Source organism: Oncorhynchus gorbuscha, unplaced genomic scaffold (genome assembly GCF_021184085.1).
Source record: "Oncorhynchus gorbuscha isolate QuinsamMale2020 ecotype Even-year unplaced genomic scaffold, OgorEven_v1.0 Un_scaffold_1066, whole genome shotgun sequence".
Taxonomy (NCBI): domain Eukaryota; kingdom Metazoa; phylum Chordata; class Actinopteri; order Salmoniformes; family Salmonidae; genus Oncorhynchus; species Oncorhynchus gorbuscha.
Genome location: NW_025745962.1, coordinates 38,020 through 57,500, shown reverse-complemented (window position 1 = coordinate 57,500; position 19,481 = coordinate 38,020). Strand labels below are relative to the sequence as shown.

General features: G+C 45.4%; 1 protein-coding gene across 1 annotated transcript in view; it reads right to left on the bottom strand.

Annotated features, from left to right (window-relative positions):
* LOC124021160 (rhophilin-2-like) overlaps positions 1-17,869 on the bottom strand; it is a 99,300-nt gene extending 81,431 nt beyond the window's left edge. Inside the window, exon 1 of the mRNA XM_046336512.1 lies at positions 17,529-17,869. Coding sequence (XP_046192468.1) covers positions 17,529-17,594 — 66 coding nt within the window. The 5' untranslated portion in view covers positions 17,595-17,869. The remainder of the gene's footprint in view (positions 1-17,528) is intronic.
* Positions 17,870-19,481: the final 1,612 nt, after the last annotated feature.

Here is a 19,481-nt window from a genome sequence, read left to right as displayed (position 1 = left end):
TTAATGGAAGCCTTTAGCCTAGCATATTTACTACACACAATAGGTTGTTAATGGAAGCCTTTAGCCTAGCATATTTACTACACAATGGGTTGTTAATGGAAGCCTTTAGCCTAGCATATTTACTACACACAATAGGTTGTTAATGGAAGCCTTTAGCCTAGCATATTTACTACACACAATGGGTTGTTAATGGAAGCCTTTAGCATATTTACTACACACAATAGGTTGTTAATGGAAGCCTTTAGCCTAGCATATTTACTACACAATGGGTTGTTAATGGAAGCCTTTAGCATATTTACTACACACAGTAGGTTGTTAATGGAAGCCTTTAGCCTAGCATATTTACTACACAATGGGTTGTTAATGGAAGCCTTTAGCCTAGCATATTTACTACACACAATAGGTTGTTAATGGAAGCCTTTAGCCTAGCATATTTACTACACACAATGGGTTGTTAATGGAAGCCTTTAGCATATTTACTACACACAATAGGTTGTTAATGGAAGCCTTTAGCCTAGCATATTTACTACACAATGGGTTGTTAATGGAAGCCTTTAGCATATTTACCACACACAATAGGTTGTTAATGGAAGCCTTTGGCCTAGCATATTTACTACACACAATAGGTTAATGGAAGCCTTTAGCCTAGCATATTTACTACACACAATAGGTTAATGGAAGCCTTTAGCCTAGCATATTTACTACACACAATAGGTTAATGGAAGCCTTTAGCATATTTACTACACAATAGGTTGTTAATGGAATCCTTTAGCCTAGCATATTTACTACACACAATGGGTTGTTAATGGAAGCCTTTAGCCTAGCATATTTACTACACACAATAGGTTGTTAATGGAAGCCTTTAGCCAGGCATATTTACTACAGTCCAAGGTCAACACAGACAATAGGTTGTTAATGGAAGCCTTTAGCCTAGCATATTTGCTACACAACAGGTTGTTAATGGAAGCCGTTAGCATATTTACTACACACAATGGGTTGTGAATGGAAGCCTTCAGCCTAGCATATTTACTACACAATGGGTTGTTAATGGAAGCCTTTAGCCTAGCATATTTGCTACACAACAGGTTGTTAATGGAAGCCTTTAGCCTAGCATATTTACTACACAATGGGTTGTGAATGGAAGCCTTTAGCCTAGCATATTTACTACACACAATAGGTTGTTAATGGAAGCCTTTAGCCTAGCATATTTACTACACACAATAGGTTGTTAATGGAAGCCTTTAGCCTAGCATATTTACTACACACAATAGGTTGTTAATGGAAGCCTTTAGCCTAGCATATTTACTACACACAATAGGTTGTTAATGGAAGCCTTTAGCCTAGCATATTTACTACACACAATAGGTTGTTAATGGAAGCCTTTAGCATATTTACTACACACAATAGGTTGTTAATGGAAGCCTTTAGCCTAGCATATTTACTACACACAATAGGTTGTTAATGGAAGCCTTTAGCATATTTACTAGACACAAAGTCACCATTAATCCAAAACACACATAATTGACACTGCTGGACTGAACAAATGCATTGAATAAACCCTACAGGAAACCCCAACAGTTGAACCTATAAAATAACGTGTCTCTTTGAGATGTCATTGTGACTCGTCATAAACTCCCATATCTGATTGGCCCTATGGACAATCCACTACGTTAGGCATCTCTGTCACAGACAACATTCTGTCTTCTACGGTCCTAGAGCCTATAGGCTATGATCCAATCCCAATCCCACTGGAACCCCAAATACTGACTCCCGTCTCGCATAAAAAAAATCCTAAATTTATTCTGTAACCCATAGGCTGCATTATGAAAGCATGTCTAGCCTACGCATGTCAAAATACCTGTAGAATAACCCCCCCCAATCTCGTATTGCTGCCTGTAGAGTTTAGGGTAGAAAACATGTGATCAACAAAACGATATGAGAGTAGATATGAATAGAGTTGGTCCACGTTAATTAAAATACCTTGAATATTTAAAAACTATTCTCTACTCTTCATCTCTCCGTTATTCATGAGCTGATCGGCTTTATAAAATCATCCAGTCCATTTAGCAAAAATATTTGGGTCATTCATTGAAGGAGGTTATCGAGCAAGATCATTTGACTTTAGTTTTGACTGCCGTTACACAAGCGTTGTATATAGTCAGAGTGTGTAGTCAACAAGGCTATAAGGCTATAGTCAGAGTGTGTAGTCAACAAGGCTATAGTCAGAGTGTGTAGTCAACAAGGCTATAGTCAGAGTGTGTAGTCAACAAGGCTATAGTCAGAGTGTGTAGCCAACAAGGCTATAGTCAGAGTGTGTAGCCAAGTCAACAAGGCTATAGTCAGAGTGTGTAGTCAAGTCAACAAGGCTATAGTCAGAGTGTGTAGTCAACAAGGCTATAGTCAGAGTGAGCAGCCAAGTCAACAAGGCTATAGTCAGAGTGTGTAGCCAACAAGGCTATAGTCAGAGTGTGTAGTCAACAAGGCTATAGTCAGAGTGTGTAGTCAACAAGGCTATAGTCAGAGTGTGTAGTCAACAAGGCTATAGTCAGAGTGTGTAGTCAACATGGCTATAGTCAGAGTGTGTAGTCAACATGGCTATAGTCAGAGTGTGTAGTCAACAAGGCTATAGTCAGAGTGTGTAGTCAACAAGGCTATAGTCAGAGTGTGCAGCCAAGTCAACAAGGCTATAGTCAGAGTGTGTAGTCAACAAGGCTATAGTCAGAGTGTGTAGTCAACAAGGCTATAGTCAGAGTGTGTAGTCAACAAGGCTATAGTCAGAGTGTGTAGTCAACAAGGCTATAGTCAGAGTGTGTAGTCAACAAGGCTATAGTCAGAGTGTGTAGTCAACAAGGCTATAGTCAGAGTGTGTAGTCAACAAGGCTATAGTCAGAGTGTGTAGTCAACAAGGCTATAGTCAGAGTGTATAGTCAACATGGCTATAGTCAGAGTGTGTAGTCAACAAGGCTATAGTCAGAGTGTGTAGTCAACATGGCTATAGTCAGAGTGTGTAGTCAACATGGCTATAGTCAGAGTGTGTAGTCAACAAGGCTATAGTCAGAGTGTGTAGTCAACAAGGCTATAGTCAGAGTGTGTAGTCAACAAGGCTATAGTCAGAGTGTAGCCAACTCAACAAGGCTATAGTCAGAGTGTGTAGTCAACAAGGCTATAGTCAGAGTGTGTAGTCAACAAGGCTATAGTCAGAGTGTGTAGCCAAGTCAACAAGGCTATAGTCAGAGTGTGTAGTCAAGTCAACAAGGCTATAGTCAGAGTGTGTAGTCAACAAGGCTATAGTCAGAGTGTGTAGTCAACAAGGCTATAGTCAGAGTGTGCAGCCAAGTCAACAAGGCTATAGTCAGAGTGTGTAGTCAACAAGGCTATAGTCAGAGTGTGTAGTCAACAAGGCTATAGTCAGAGTGTGTAGTCAACAAGGCTATAGTCAGAGTGTGTAGTCAACAAGGCTATAGTCAGAGTGTGCAGTCAAGTCAACAAGGCTATAGTCAGAGTGTGTAGTCAACAAGGCTATAGTCAGAGTGTGTAGCCAAGTCAACAAGGCTATAGTCAGAGTGTGTAGTCAACAAGGCTATAGTCAGAGTGTGTAGCCAAGTCAACAAGGCTATAGTCAGAGTGTGTAGCCAAGTCAACAAGGCTATAGTCAGAGTGTGTAGTCAAGTCAACAAGGCTATAGTCAGAGTGTGTAGTCAAGTCAACAAGGCTATAGTCAGAGTGTGTAGTCAACAAGGCTATAGTCAGAGTGTGTAGTCAACAAGGCTATAGTCAGAGTGTGCAGCCAAGTCAACAAGGCTATAGTCAGAGTGTGTAGTCAACAAGGCTGTAGTCAGAGTGTGTAGTCAACATGGCTATAGTCACAGAGTGTGTAGTCAACAAGGCTATAGTCAGAGTGTGTAGTCAACAAGGCTATAGTCAGAGTGTGTAGTAAACAAGGCTATAGTCAGAGTGTGTAGCCAAGTCAACAAGGCTATAGTCAGAGTGTGCAGCCAAGTCAACAAGGCTATAGTCAGAGTGTGTAGTCAACAAGGCTATAGTCAGAGTGTGTAGCCAAGTCAACAAGGCTATAGTCAGAGTGTGTAGTCAACAAGGCTATAGTCAGAGTGTGTAGTCAACAAGGCTATAGTCAGAGTGTGTAGTCAACAAGGCTGTAGTCAGAGTGTGTAGTCAACAAGGCTATAGTCAGAGTGTGTAGTCAACAAGGCTATAGTCAGAGTGTGTAGTCAACAAGGCTGTAGTCAGAGTGTGTAGTCAACAAGGCTGTAGTCAGAGTGTGTAGTCAACAAGGCTATAGTCAGAGTGTGTAGTCAACAAGGCTGTAGTCAGAGTGTGTAGTCAACAAGGCTATAGTCAGAGTGTGTAGTCAACAAGGCTATAGTCAGAGTGTGCAGCCAAGTATAGTCAGAGTGTAGTCAACAAGGCTATAGTCAAGGTGACACAGCGCCCCCTTCTTATTTGGGTAGAGCCCTGGTGTACTTTCAAGTCAACAAGGCTTTCTTTTCTGTAGTTTTTTCAACAAGGCTATTTCCCAGAAGTCTCTCAATCAATATTTCCCAGAAATCTCTTCATCAGTATTTCCCCAGAAATCTCTTCATCAGTATTTCCCCAGAAATCTCTTCATCAGTATTTCCCCAGAAATCTCTTCATCAGTATTTCCCCAGAAATCTCTTCATCAGTATTTCCCCAGAAATCTCTTCATCAATATTTCCCCAGAAATCTATTCATCAACATTTCCCCAGAAGTCTATTCATCAATATTTCCCCAGAAATCTCTTCATCCGTATTTCCCCAGAAATCTATTCATCAACATTTCCCCAGAAGTATATTCATCAATATTTCCCTAGAAATCTCTTCATCGGTATTTCCCCAGAAATCTATTCATCCGTATTTCCCCAGAAATCTATTCATCAGTATTTCCCCAGAAATCTCTTCATCAATATTTCCCCAGAAATCTCTTCATCAATATTTCCCCAGAAATCTCTTCATCAATATGAATTATAAACCGGTAGTGAAACTAGGTAGATTTTTGGGGAATAATATGAATCCCAAGGAATGTCTTCCTGATTGGTCCTTTAGATACTGCAGCCGGCTGAAATCCATTTAGTCAGGTGTCAATCTGAATCGCAGGTGTCAATCTGAATCTCAGGTGTCAATCTGAATCGCAGGTGTCAATCTGAATCTCAGGTGTCAATCTGAATCTCAGGTGTCAATCTGAATCTCAGGTGTCAATCTGAATCTCAGGTGTCAATCTGAATCTCAGGTGTCAATCTGAATCTCAGGTGTCAATCTGAATCTCAGGTGTCAATCTGAATCTCAGGTGTCAATCTGAATCTCAGGTGTCAATCTGAATCTTAAGTCACAGTAGAGAAACAAAGTACTGTAGGGGTCGATTTATGTCCCGAACCTCCCAGAGGTTCAATGGAGAGCCTCTCATAGTACAGAGTCCTATTAAAAACAGTCCCAGAACAGACTCCTATTAAAAACAGTCCCAGAACAGACTCCTATTAGTCCCAGAACAGAGTCCTATTAAAAACAGTCCCAGAACAGACTCCTATTAAAAACAGTCCCAGAACAGAGTCCTATTAAAAACAGTCCCAGAACAGACTCCTATTAGTCCCAGAACAGAGTCCTATTAAAAACAGTCCCAGAACAGACTCCTATTAAAAACAGTCCCAGAACAGAGTCCTATTAAAAACAGTCCCAGAACAGACTCCTATTAGTCCCAGAACAGAGTCCTATTAAAAACAGTCCCAGAACAGACTCCTATTAGTCCCAGAACAGAGTCCTATTAAAAACAGTCCCAGAACAGACTCCTATTAAAAACAGTCCCAGAACAGACTCCTATTAAAAACAGTCCCAGAACAGACTCCTATTAGTCCCAGAACAGACTCCTATTAAAAACAGTCCCAGAACAGACTCTTATTAAAAACAGTCCCAGAACAGACTCCTATTAGTCCCAGAACAGACTCCTATTAGTCCCAGAACAGACTCCTATTAGTCCCAGAACAGACTCCTATTAGTCCCAGAACAGACTCCTATTAGTCCCAGAACAGACTCCTATTAGTCCCAGAACAGACTCCTATTAGTCCCAGAACAGACTCCTATTAGTCCCAGAACAGACTCCTATTAGTCCCAGAACAGACTCCTATTAGTCCCAGAACAGACTCCTATTAGTCCCAGAACAGACTCCTATTAGTCCCAGAACAGACTCCTATTAGTCCCAGAACAGACTCTATTAGTCCCAGAACAGACTCCTATTAGTCCCAGAACAGACTCCTATTAGTCCCAGAACAGACTCCTATTAGTCCCAGAACAGACTCCTATTAGTCCCAGAACAGACTCCTATTAGTCCCAGAACAGACTCCTATTAGTCCCAGAACAGACTCCTATTAGTCCCAGAACAGACTCCTATCAGTCCCAGAACAGACTCCTATTAGTCCCAGAACAGACTCCTATTAGTCCCAGAACAGACTCCTATTAGTCCCAGAACAGACTCCTATTAGTCCCAGAACAGACTCCTATTAGTCCCAGAACAGACTCCTATTAGTCCCAGAACAGACTCCTATTAGTCCCAGAACAGACTCCTATTTTAGTCCCAGAACAGACTCCTATTAGTCCCAGAACAGACTAAACTATTAGTCCCAGAACAGACTCCTAGGCTCTTTTGAAAAAAAACAGTCCCAGAACAGACTCCTATTAAAAACAGTCCCAGAACAGACTCCTATTAGTCCCAGAACAGACTCCTATTAGTCCCAGAACAGACTCCTATTAGTCCCAGAACAGACTCCTATTAAAAACAGTCCAGGACTGGGAACAAGTACTCACAAAGCATTCCAGAATAGGAGTGCTCTTGATGAAAACAGGCCCAGCCCCCCGCTATAATTCATTAGTATTTAACAGACTAAACTGAACCGAGATCAGCACAACTACATGGAGAGGCTCTTTATGAAAACAGGCCCAGAACAGACTAAACTGGTCCTAGATCAGCACAACTACATGGAGAGGCTCTTTATGAAAACAGGCCCAGAACAGACTAAACTGATCCTAGATCAGCACAACTACATTGAGAGGCTCTTTATGAAAACAGGCCCAGAACAGACTAAACTGATCCTAGATCAGCACAACTACATGGAGAGGCTCTTGATGAAAACAGGTCCAGAACAGAGGCCTATTAGAGTGTTCATTAGTAACGGAGCTCAGCCTGGGACAAAGACTCTCAGTCCCTCTCAGCTTCGGTCTGGACCAACAGACTGGGGACTGTGTCTGCTGGCCACTAACAAGCTCCCAATAACAAGCCCCAAGTTATATTCTGCAGCCCAAATGGCACCTGACATAGTGCACTACTTTGACCAAGGCCCTATGGACCCGGAGAACAGGTGGGGTGGGGGGGGGTCCAATTGGGACGCCGACATAGTAAATCAGGGAACAGTGGAGTTAGCTGCCTCTCTCGTCTTTGGACAGACGACTGAAGAGACCCTCTCCATTGAACCATTCAGAGTGAAGGAGGAGTGTTGTGTAATGTTAAACATAAAGAATGTAGAGCCACGGTTTCATCACGGTAAACATCTCTAGACATTATACAAACTGTCTAATTGGACAGGAGGATAGAAATAAAGGTCAGAGTTCACCCTCACGGTTTAATTTTCCCTGCAGCAGCACAATATAATGAGGTTTGGCTACAAACACGGTTAAACCCTAATTAAAGGGGAGTAGCTGGAGTCTTTCTTAAAGGGATGATTCAATGTTATTTTGCAGTAGAAACGCGGGGGCTTTTTACTGTGTTTCCTCTGACATTGTCCAGACAGACTGCAGAGGTTGTACCAAATGGAGCCCTATTCCCTATATAGTGCACTACTTTAGACCAGAGCCCTATGGGACCCTATTTCCTACATAGTGCACTACTTTAGACCAGAGCCCTATGGGACCCTATTCCCTATATAGTGGTACTACTATAGACCAGAGCCCTATTCCCTATATAGTGGTACTACTATAGACCAGAGTCCTATTCCCTATATAGTGGTACTACTATAGACCAGAGCCCTATTCCCTATATAGTGGTACTACTATAGACCAGAGCCCTATTCCCTATATAGTGGTACTACTATAGACCAGAGCCCTATTCCCTATATAGTGGTACTACTATAGACCAGAGCCCTATTCCCTATAAAGTGGTACTACTATAGACCAGAGCCCTATTCCCTATATAGTGGTACTACTATAGACCAGAGCCCTATTCCCTATATAGTGGTACTACTATAGACCAGAACCCTATTCCCTATATAGTGGTACTACTATAGACCAGAGCCCTATTCCCTATATAGTGGTACTACTATAGACCAGAGCCCTATTCCCTATATAGTGCACTACTTTCGACCAGGGCTTTGTAGGGAATAGGGTCTCATGTAGGACACATCCCAGCTTCTCTTTCTCTGGGCACATGTTGTCAATTTGTCTGAGTGGTTTGGGACTGGGCCTTGAGCTGATTCTACATCAATGGTATCTGGCTGCTGCACTGGGGACAAACGTCCCTAACGCCTGGGGGGCGACAAACGTCCCTAACGCCTGGGGGGACGACAAACGTCCCTAACGCCTGGGGGGGGGGGACGACAAACGTCCCTAACGCCTGGGGGAGACAAACGTCCCTAACGGGGGGACGACAAACGTCCCTAACGCCTGGGGGGGGGGGGGGGGACAAACGTCCCTCACGACCTGCTCAGGGAAACAGCAGAGGTTTGGGAACCCGGCCTGAAACCAACTCAGGGAAACAGCAGAGGTTTGGGAACCCGGCCTGAAACCACGTTACCATGGCATCTCACAGGATTATCGGCAGACCAGGAGTTGAGCAGCGAGTCTGTGGAGTTTTCTTGTTAGAGCAGCTTAGTAAATCACTGAGCTCATTCTCACCAGGCAGAGAAGACAGAGAGAGCGAGAGACGAGACAGACAGAGAGCGAGAGACACAGAGCGAGAGACACAGAGCAAGAGACGAGACAGACACAGAGCGAGAGACACAGAGCGAGAGACACAGAGCGAGAGACACAGAGCGAGAGACACAGAGCGAGAGACACAGAGCGAGAGACACAGAGCGAGAGACACAGAGCGAGAGACACAGAGCGAGAGACACAGAGCACTGTTTCCAGATCCCAAAGTTTAAGCGAGAGACACAGAGCGAGAGACACAGTGGCTGAAGAGACACAGAGAGCGAGAGACACAGAGCGAGAGACAGTTGCGAGAGACACAGAAAAGCTCAAAGACACAGAGCGAGAGACAGAGCGAGAGACGGAGAGACAGACAGAGAGCGAGAGACACAGAGAAGAGACACAGAGTCCGAGAGACACAGAGCACAAAGAGACACAGAGCCCCAGGAGAGACACAGAGCGAGAGACAGAGAAAACGAGAGACTTAACAGAGGAAAGATTAGACAGACAGAAGCAGAGCACACAGAATGTTATTTGAGACACAAGCGAGAGACACAGAGCGAAGAGACACAGAGCGAGAGACACAGAGCGAGAGACTATTGAGAAAGGCCGCCGTAGGCAGACACAGAGCGAGAGACACAGAGCGAGAGACACAGAGCGAGAGACAAAAAAAAGGGCCAACACTTAACTGAAAACTCCACCAACACCGAACACTGTTTCCAAATCCCAAATGTTGTTTAAACATGACCAAATCACAGTGGACTCCTGCAGGTCTTGACCTGTTGCCCTGTGGTTTCCTGAATGTGCAAAACCTCTTCAGACAGAGATTTAGCTTATTTATTTTATTTGTGTCCTTTAACCAAGCTTAAAACAGGAGTGGGAAAGACATTTGTTGCTGTGGTGAAGACACTGTATGGAAAAACTCAAATCACTGTTCCATGAAATATACTGCTTTGCAATGTTAACACATGTTTCCCATGCCAATAAAGCTTGAATTGAATTGAATTGAGAGAGAGAGAGAGACAGAGAGAGAGGGGAGAGAGACAGAGAGAGAGATACAGGGAGAGAGACAGAGAGAGAGACAGAGAGAGAGATACAGGAGAGAGACAGAGACACAGGGAGAGAGACAGAGAGAGAGAGAACCTGGAGAAGAGAGACCACAGAGAGCAAGCTGGTCCAGGGGCTCTGAGAGACAAACACAAACACACCCTAGACAGAGCCCCAGGACAGCAGTACAATTAGACCCAACAGACATCATGAGAAAACAAAAGATAATTGCTTGACACATCGGAAAGAATTAACAAAAAAAACAGAGCAAACTAGAATGCTATTTGGCCCTACACAGAGAGTACACAATGGCAGAATACATTTACATTTACATTTACATTTAAGTCATTTAGCAGACGCTCTTATCCAGAGCGACTTACAAATTGGAGCATTCACCTTATGACATCCAGACCTGACCACAGTGGTCAGCAGAGAGAGAGATACACAGAGAGAGAGATACACAGGAGAGATACACAGAGGGACACAGAGAGGGAGCGAGAGGGAGCGAGAGGGAGCGAGAGGGAGCGAGCGACAGAGAGGTCTAACTCCCACCCTCTCCCTTGATCATCAGACTCATAAACAGAGCATTAATAGACAGAGGAAGTCTGCTACAAAGCCTAAGGCCAGACTCTCTTCACAGGGAGATCAGGGCAGCTTGACTACAACAAAGACCCTTTTCAACACCTAACCCCTTTCAACACCTAAACCCCCAATCATTTTCATCCCCGCACTAACTACAGGTTGACTAAGAAAAACAAGCCTCTGCCCGGGCGGATACACAAATATGTGACTCCACTGGTTCAGCCTGTGAGAACGGTGACAGCCTGAGTCAACATGTTACGCCACGGTGGAGTCACATGACACCCTATGGACCCTGGTCAAAAGTAGTGTTCAGTCTTACATAGGGAATAGGGTGCTACTTGGGACATAACCCATTACTCCACGACAGGCGAGGGAATTATCTTCCTCCATAGTTAAAAGGTTACGGGACCTTTGTAAATATCTTACGACCGTGACCTTTGGACTCCAGAGTGGCGCTGCGGTCTAAGGCACTGGGCGTCACTACAGTCCCTGGTTCGAATCCAGGCTGTATCACATCCGGACGTGATTGGGAGTTCCATAGAGGCGTGGCGAACAATCGTCCCGGCGTCGTCCGAGTCTTTATGGTGATCTATTTACTAGGCTCTACCCTGGGCTCCTGTACAGAGTCTTTATGGTGATCTATTTACTAGGCTCTACCCTGGGCTCCTGTACAGAGTCTTTATGGTGATCTATATACTAGACTCTACCCTGGGCTCCAAACAGAGTCTTTATGGTGATCTATATACTAGACTCTACCCTGGGCTCCTGTACAGAGTCTTTATGGTGATCTATTTACTAGGCTCTACCCTGGGCTCCTGTACAGAGTCTTTATGGTGATCTATTTACTAGGCTCTACCCTGGGCTCCTGTACAGAGTCTTTATGGTGATCTATATACTAGACTCTACCCTGGGCTCCTGTACAGAGTCTTTATGGTGATCTATTTACTAGGCTCTACCCTGGGCTCCTGTACAGAGTCTTTATGGTGATCTATTTACTAGGCTCTACCCTGGGCTCTTGTGGATATCTGTTATACAATTGAAGAGTCAACCATTTGAACGCTATCCTGTTTCTCCAGAAACTAAACCCCTTTCTCCAGAAACTAAACCCCTTTCTACAGAAACTAAACCCCTTTCTCCAGAAACTAAACCCCTTTCTCCAGAAACTAAACCCCTTTCTCCAGAGACTAAACCCCTTTCTCCAGAAACTAAACCCCCCCAGAAACTAAACCCCTTTCTCCAGAAACTAAACCCCCCAGAGACTAAACCCCCAGAGACTAAACCCCTTTCTCCAGAGACTAAACCCCTTTCTCCAGAAACTAAACCCCGCAGAAACTAAACCCCGCAGAAACCAAACCCCTTTCTCCAGAAACCAAACCCCTTTCTCCAGAAACCAAACCCCTTTCTCCAGAAACCAAACCCCTTTCTCCAGAAACCAAACCCCTTTCTCCAGAAACCAAACCCCTTTCTCCAGAAACCAAACCCCTTTCTCCAGAAACTAAACCCCTTTCTCCAGAAACTAAACCCCTTTCTCCAGAAACTAAACCCCTTTCCCCAGAGACTAAACCCCTTTCTCCAGAAACTAAACCCCTTTCTCCAGAAACTCTCAGGAATCCCAGATTCAATACAGGAGAAACTACATCTCTGAAGAATAACTCTGGTTTCATGACAGGTCTTTTATGGCCTGTGTCCCAAATGGCCCCTCTGGCGCACTACTTTAGACCAGGGCCCCTCTGGCGCACTACTTTAGACCAGGGCCCCTCTGGCGCACTACTTTAGACCAGGGCCCCTCTGGCGCACTACTTTAGACCAGGGCCCCTCTGGCGCACTACTTTAGACCAGGGCCCCTCTGGCGCACTACTTTAGACCAGGGCCCCTATAGTGTACTACTTTAGACCAGGGCCCCTCTGGCGCACTACTTTAGACCAGGGCCCCTATAGTGTACTACTTTAGACCAGGGCCCCTATAGTGTACTACTTTAGACCAGGGCCCCTCTGGCGCACTACTTTAGACCAGGGCCCCTATAGTGTACTACTTTAGACCAGGGCCCCTATAGTGTACTACTTTAGACCAGGGCCCCTATAGTGCACTACTTTAGACCAGGGCCCCTATAGTGCACTACTTTAGACCAGGGCCCATTGCAGATAGTGTACCATTCAACCAGGGCCCATAGGGAATAGTGTACCATTCGACCAGGGCCCCACAGGGAATAGGGTACCATTTGGGACACAGCCTAGGACACAGCCTAATGTAAAAGGAATGTTATGGGGGCAACGACCGATGCCTGGCTGAGATTCATCATCCATATGTCTGTCAGCTAGAAGACACCGACCCTACCAGGACAACAACCTCAATGCAGGGATGGGACATGTCCTCCATGTCTCTGTCAGCTAGAAGACACCGACCCTACCAGGACAACAACCTCAATGCAGGGATGGGACATGTCCTCCAGTATCTGTCAGGAAAGGGGGACACCGACCCTAGTCAGGGGGACCTCAATGCAGGGATGGGACCTAGTCAGTTGGGGAAAGGGGGATACCAGGTCAGTTGGGGAAAGGGGGGGATGTCCTCCATGTCTCTGTCAGTTGGGGAAAGGACCCTACCAGGTCAAGTTGGGGATGGGGGATACTACCAGGACAACAATTTAGTCAGTTGGGGAAAGGGGGATACCAGGTCAGTTGGGGAGGGGACACCTCCTCCATGTCTTGGGGAAAGGGGGACCCTACCAGGAGTCAGTTGGGGAATGGGGGATGTCCTCCAGTCTGTCAGGGAAAGGGGGACAACCTCAATCAGTTGGGATGGGGGATACCTAGTCTCTGTCAGTTGGGAAAGGGGGATACCTCAGTCAGTTGGGAAAGGTCCTCCATGTCTCTAGTCAGTTGGGAAAGGGGGTTACCAGGTCAGTCAATGGGAATGGGGGTTACCTAGTCAGTTGGGGAAAGGGGGACAACAAGTCAGTTGGGGAAAGGGGAGGATACTCTAGTCAGTTGGAGAAAGGGGGATACCTACTCAGTTGGGGATGGGGGATGTCTCTGTCAGTTGGGGAAAGGACCCTACCTAGTCAGTTGGGGAATGGGGGATACTCTAGTCAGTTGGGGAAAGGGTACCTAGTCAGTTGGGGAAAGGGGGATACCTAGTCAGTTGGGGAAAGGGGGATACCTAGTCAGTTGGGAAAGGGGGATACCTAGTCAGTTGGGGAAAGGGGATACCTAGTCAGTTGGGGAAAGGGGATACCTAGTCAGTTGGGGAAAGGGGATACCTAGTCAGTTGGGGAAAGGGGGGGTACCTAGTCAGTTGGGGAAAGGGGGATACCTAGTCAGTTGGGGAAAGGGGGATACCTAGTCAGTTGGGGAAAGGGGTGGGGATACCTAGTCAGTTGGGGAAACCTAGTCAGTTGGGGGGGGATACCTAGTCAGTTGGGGAAAAGGGGGGGTACCTAGTCAGTTGGGGAAAGGGGGGGGATACCTAGTCAGTTGGGGAAAGGTGGGGGATACCTAGTCAGTTGGAGAAAGGGGGGGATACCTAGTCAGTTGGGGAAAGGGGGTGGGGATACCTAGTCAGTTGGGGAAAGGGGGGTGGGGATACCTAGTCAGTTGGAGAAAGGGGGGGGATACCTAGTCAGTTGGGAAAAGGGGGGATACCTAGTCAGTTGCTCAACGGAAAGCCTTCAACCTCAATGGGTCTTCCGCAATTAACCCAACCCCTCAATCAGAGAGGTGAGGTGGGACTATCGACGTCATCTGCACCCGGGGAACAGTTGTTGTTGGGGGTTAACTACCTTGCTTAAGGGCAGAACGGCAGATTGTTCCATCTTGCCATCTCGGGGATTCGAACCAGCGACCTTTCTCACCCACATCTCTCGCCGAGTCCAGTGTGTTAATGGGAACATCCAACTCCTGAGCAGCTCAGTGTAAACAAGCGTAACGGCAGGGTTTGGTATCTTCTAGCAGACTGCCAAGCTATCTCTCTAAACCTCGCCAGCTTGGTATCCAGGGGGGGATGTTCCTCAGAAAGACAAACACACACCACAGACAGGAGCACAAAACACACACCACAGACACACAGACAGGAACACAAAACACACACCACAGACAGGAACACAAACACACACCACAGACAGGAACACAAACACACACCACAGACACACAGGCAGGAAGGAGCACACAAACCTCAGTAGATAAAAGCATTCCATAAATACCTGATCATGTATTCACAGTAGGCTGTAAGATATAGGTCCATTAGGCTGGCCACTATCTCACACACACACACACACACACACACACACACACACACACACACACACACACACACACACACACACACACACACACACACACACACACACAATACTCCCTAATAGTCTATTTCTTGTTAAAAAAATAATGGTAGCAATAGGATATCAGGTTTATGTTCTTTCACCCCGTCTTTAAATGGACCAAGGGATCAGTTGCTCATCCACAGATTGAGATATTTTGGCTCAAACACATTAAGGAAATAAAATTCCACAAAGGGACTTTTAACACGGCGCACCTGTGAATTGAAATGCAGCATTCCGGGTGACTACCTCATGAATCTGGTTGAGAGAATGCCAAGATTGTGCAAAGCTGTCATCAAGGGGCGGCAGGGTAACCCACTGTTCCCAGACCAGTTAACCCACTGTTCCCAGACCAGTTAACCCACTGTTCCTAGACCAGTTAACCCCACTGTTCCTAGACCAGTTAACCCCACTGTTCCTAGGCCAGTTAACCCCACTGTTCCTAGACCAGTTAACCCCACTGTTCCTAGGCCAGTTAACCCCACTGTTCCTAGGCCAGTTAACCCCACTGTTCCTAGACCAGTTAACCCCACTGTTCCTAGACCAGTTAACCCCACTGTTCCTAGACCAGTTAACCCCACTGTTCCTAGACCAGTTAACCCCACTAGACCAGTTCCTAGACCAGTTAACCCCACTGTTCCTAGACCAGTTAACCCCACTGTTCCTAGACCAGTTAACCCCACTGTTCCTAGACCAGTTTAACCCCACTGTTCCTAGACCAGTTAACCCCACTGTTCCTAGACCAGTTAACCCACTGTTCCTAGACCAGTTAACCCACTGTTCCTAGACCAGTTAACCCCACTGTTCCTAGACCAGTTAACCCCACTGTTCCTAGACCAGTTAACCCCACTGTTCCTAGACCAGTTAACCCCACTGTTCCTAGACCAGTTAACCCACTGTTCCTAGACCAGTTAACCCACTGTTCCTAGACCAGTTAACCCCACTGTTCCTAGACCAGTTAACCCCACTGTTCCTAGACCAGTTAACCCCACTGTTCCTAGACCAGTTAACCCCACTGTTCCTAGACCAGTTAACCCACTGTTCCTTGCCTGGTTAAATCAAATAAAAAAAGACAAAGGAGAATTTGAAGAATCTCAAATATAAAATATATTTTGATTACTACACTTTCTTGGTTACTACATGACTCCATACGTGTTATTTCATAGTGTTGATGTCTTCACTATTATTCTATAAGGTAGAAAATAGTCAACATAAAGACAAACCCTTGAATGAGTCGGTGTTAGTCAAAGGTTTTGCATCTCTACAATGTTTTAATGTCGATTCTTGTATCTCACAACATTAGTTATTAACATAATGATTTAGCAATCAGTTGTGTTGTGACAAGTTAGGGGTGGTATACAATAGAGAGCACTATTTGGTAAAAGACCAAGTCCATAATATGGCCAGAACAGCTTAAATAAGTGTAACAGTATAATTTTAAACCGTCCCCTCGCCCATACCCAGGCGCGAACCAGGGACCTTCTGCACACATCAACAACAGTCACCCACGAAGCATCGTTACCCATCACTCCACAAAAGCCGCAGCCCTTGCAGAGCAATGGGAACTACTACTTCAAGGTCTCAGAGCAAGTGACGTGAAACCGATTGAAAGCGTCTGCGCTAAATTTAGCGCACACCGCTAACTAAGCTAGCCGTTTCACATCCGTTACATAAGCAAAGAGAAATTACAGTCCATCATTACTTTAAGACATGAAGGTCAGTCAATACGGAACACTTCAAGAAATTTTCAAGCTTCTTCAAGTGCAGTCGCAAAAACCATCACGCTGTGATGAAAATGGCTCTCATGAAGACCGCCACAGGAAAGAAAAACCCAGTATTACCTCTGCTGCTACGGAGGAGTTCATTAGAGTTACCAGCCTCAGAAATTACAGCCCAAATAAATGTGGGGGGGTGCTGCATCAGATGACCTGGCCTCCACAATCACCCGACCTCAACCCAATTGAGATTGTTTGGGATGAGTTGAACCGCAGAGTGAAGGAAAAGCAGCCAACAAGTGCTCAGCATATGGGGAAACTCCTTCAAGACTGTTGGAAAAGCATTCCAGGTGAAGCTGGTTGAGAGAATGCCAAGAGTGGGCAAAGCTGTCACCAAGGCAAAGGGTGGCTACTACTACTGAAGAATCTCAAATAACATACAGATTTGTTTAACACTTTTTTTGGTTACTACATGATTCCATGTGTTATTTCATAGTTTTGATCTCTTCACAATTATTTTATGTATAAAATAGAATAAAATAAAGAAAAGCCCTTCTAAAACGTTTGAACTGTCGTGTATATCACCAGGAGATCTTTGACAACCAACTGCCGTATGTTCCAATACGATAGCGACCAATGACATTAAGTGGCCACTGCCACACCTGCCAATCAGTCAAACCCATTAAAAACAGCAGATAGCGTCATCGTATTTATAAGAAAACAGGGTATAAACCACTAATCAAACAGGTAGTACGTCAGACATCAACACCGGTTGTTTTTGATAGATGAAATACATCCACTAGGCCGCTATTCATTTCAGTGAAAGCAGAAACACTGCGTTTATAACAGACAAGAGTCCATTCATAAGTGAACGGTTTGTAACACATTAATCGCTATGAACGTCCCCTTGCGTAATCATCTTTATCATAAAAAAAACGTAAAATCACTCACCTTTTTAAAATATCCATTCTGACCCGCTCGGTCCTTGATTCCGTTGGTAAGTATTGTATCCGTCATTCTGAACTTTTAAGACGCAGCCAAAAAGCTTCTAAAGAAATGCGGAAAACGGGAATATCGTTGTGAGCCTGTTATTCAACAGGTGCGCTTTCCCCAGCTATTACAATCAGTCACTGGTTCGGTCTCTCGTCTATTCGTTATGTGACATCACTCTACCAGACAGTCGCTATTCTCCGCGCAGCTAAACTAGAAACCCCACCCCGAGAGTGTGACGGCGGCGGATCGCAGCGCAGACAAAACCGTAAAGTTATCAGTATCTTTAGTTGCAGTGTGTTGCTTTTGTAGGTAGGCGGGGCTCCAATCGCTCCTCTTGAGTATTTGCATAAGAGGCGTAGCCCTCTGCCCAGGAGCCTGCTTCATGGTTGTACGTGGAAGGATCCTTTGTCTTTAGAGAATGTTTTATGATACAGAAGTATGCAAGAAAACACATTCCATATGTTTGGCTTAGCCTACTTTTCTTTTATGACTTTTCTTCTTGTTTCTCTCACCTACATAGAGAACAGCAACTTATAGCTGCAAGCAGCAATGAACGGGGTCCACAGGATGACAAAGATCAGAGTGGATTTACAGTGGTTTGAATACCAAACCTAACATGCTTCCTCATGGTAATGTTTTTGATGACTCTAAAATGTTTTTAAGCTGATAGGCTATTGTGAAGTGGATTTTCAAAGGATTTAAAAGGTGCAATATGCAATAATCGCTCCTCCATTTCCTGGTTGCTAAAATTTGAATAGTTATTTCAGTTTATGTGACAAAACAAGCACTCAGAGTGTAGTCCTAATAAGAGCATGTCTATTCTGGGCTCTGGTTTTTAACAGTGGAACACTGAGGTAATGCTCAGTCTTGAAACTGTTTCTGTACTTGTTGTTGTTTAAGTTTGTCAGAGTTGAGGAACCCCGACTCACATAGGTATGTGAAGCCAAACTGGACCAGAACATCTACTGCTTTCTCAGTCAGGCAGGAGACCACTTCCTGTTGTAGATGAACAACCCAGAACCGGTTCTCAGTCAGGCAGGAGACCACTTCCTGTTGTAGATGAACAGCCCCCAGAGACCACTTCCTGTTGTAGATGAACAGCCCAGAACCGGTTCTCAGTCAGACAGGAGACCACTTCCTGTTGTAGATGAACAACCCAGAAACTGTGTGAGTGGGTTCTGTCAGGCAGGAGACCACTTCCTGTTGTAGATGAACAGCCCAGAACCGGTTCTCAGTCAGGCAGGAGACCACTTCCTGTTGTAGATGAACAGCCCAGAACCGGTTCTCAGTCAGGCAGGAGACCACTTCCTGTTGTAGATGAACAACCCAGAAACTGTATGAGTGGGTTCTGTCAGGCAGGAGACCACTTCCTGTTGTAGATGAACAACCCAGAAACTGAATGAGTGGGTTCTCAGTCAGGCAGGAGACCACTTCCTGTTGTAGATGAACAGCCCAGAACCGGTTCTCAGTCAGGCAGGAGACCACTTCCTGTTGTAGATGAACAACCCAGAACCGGTTCTCAGTCAGGCAGGAGACCACTTCCTGTTGTAGATGAACAGCCCAGAACCGGTTCTCAGTCAGACAGGAGACCACTTCCTGTTGTAGATGAACAGCCCAGAACCGGTTCTCAGTCAGGCAGGAGACCACTTCCTGTTGTAGATGAACAGCCCAGAACCGGTTCTCAGTCAGGCAGGAGACCACTTCCTGTTGTAGATGAACAGCCCAGAACCGGTTCTCAGTCAGACAGGAGACCACTTCCTGTTGTAGATGAACAACCCAGAACCGGTTCTCAGTCAGACAGGAGACCACTTCCTGTTGTAGATGAACAGCCCAGAACCGGTTCTCAGTCAGGCAGGAGACCACTTCCTGTTGTAGATGAACAACCCAGAACCGGTTCTCAGTCAGGCAGGA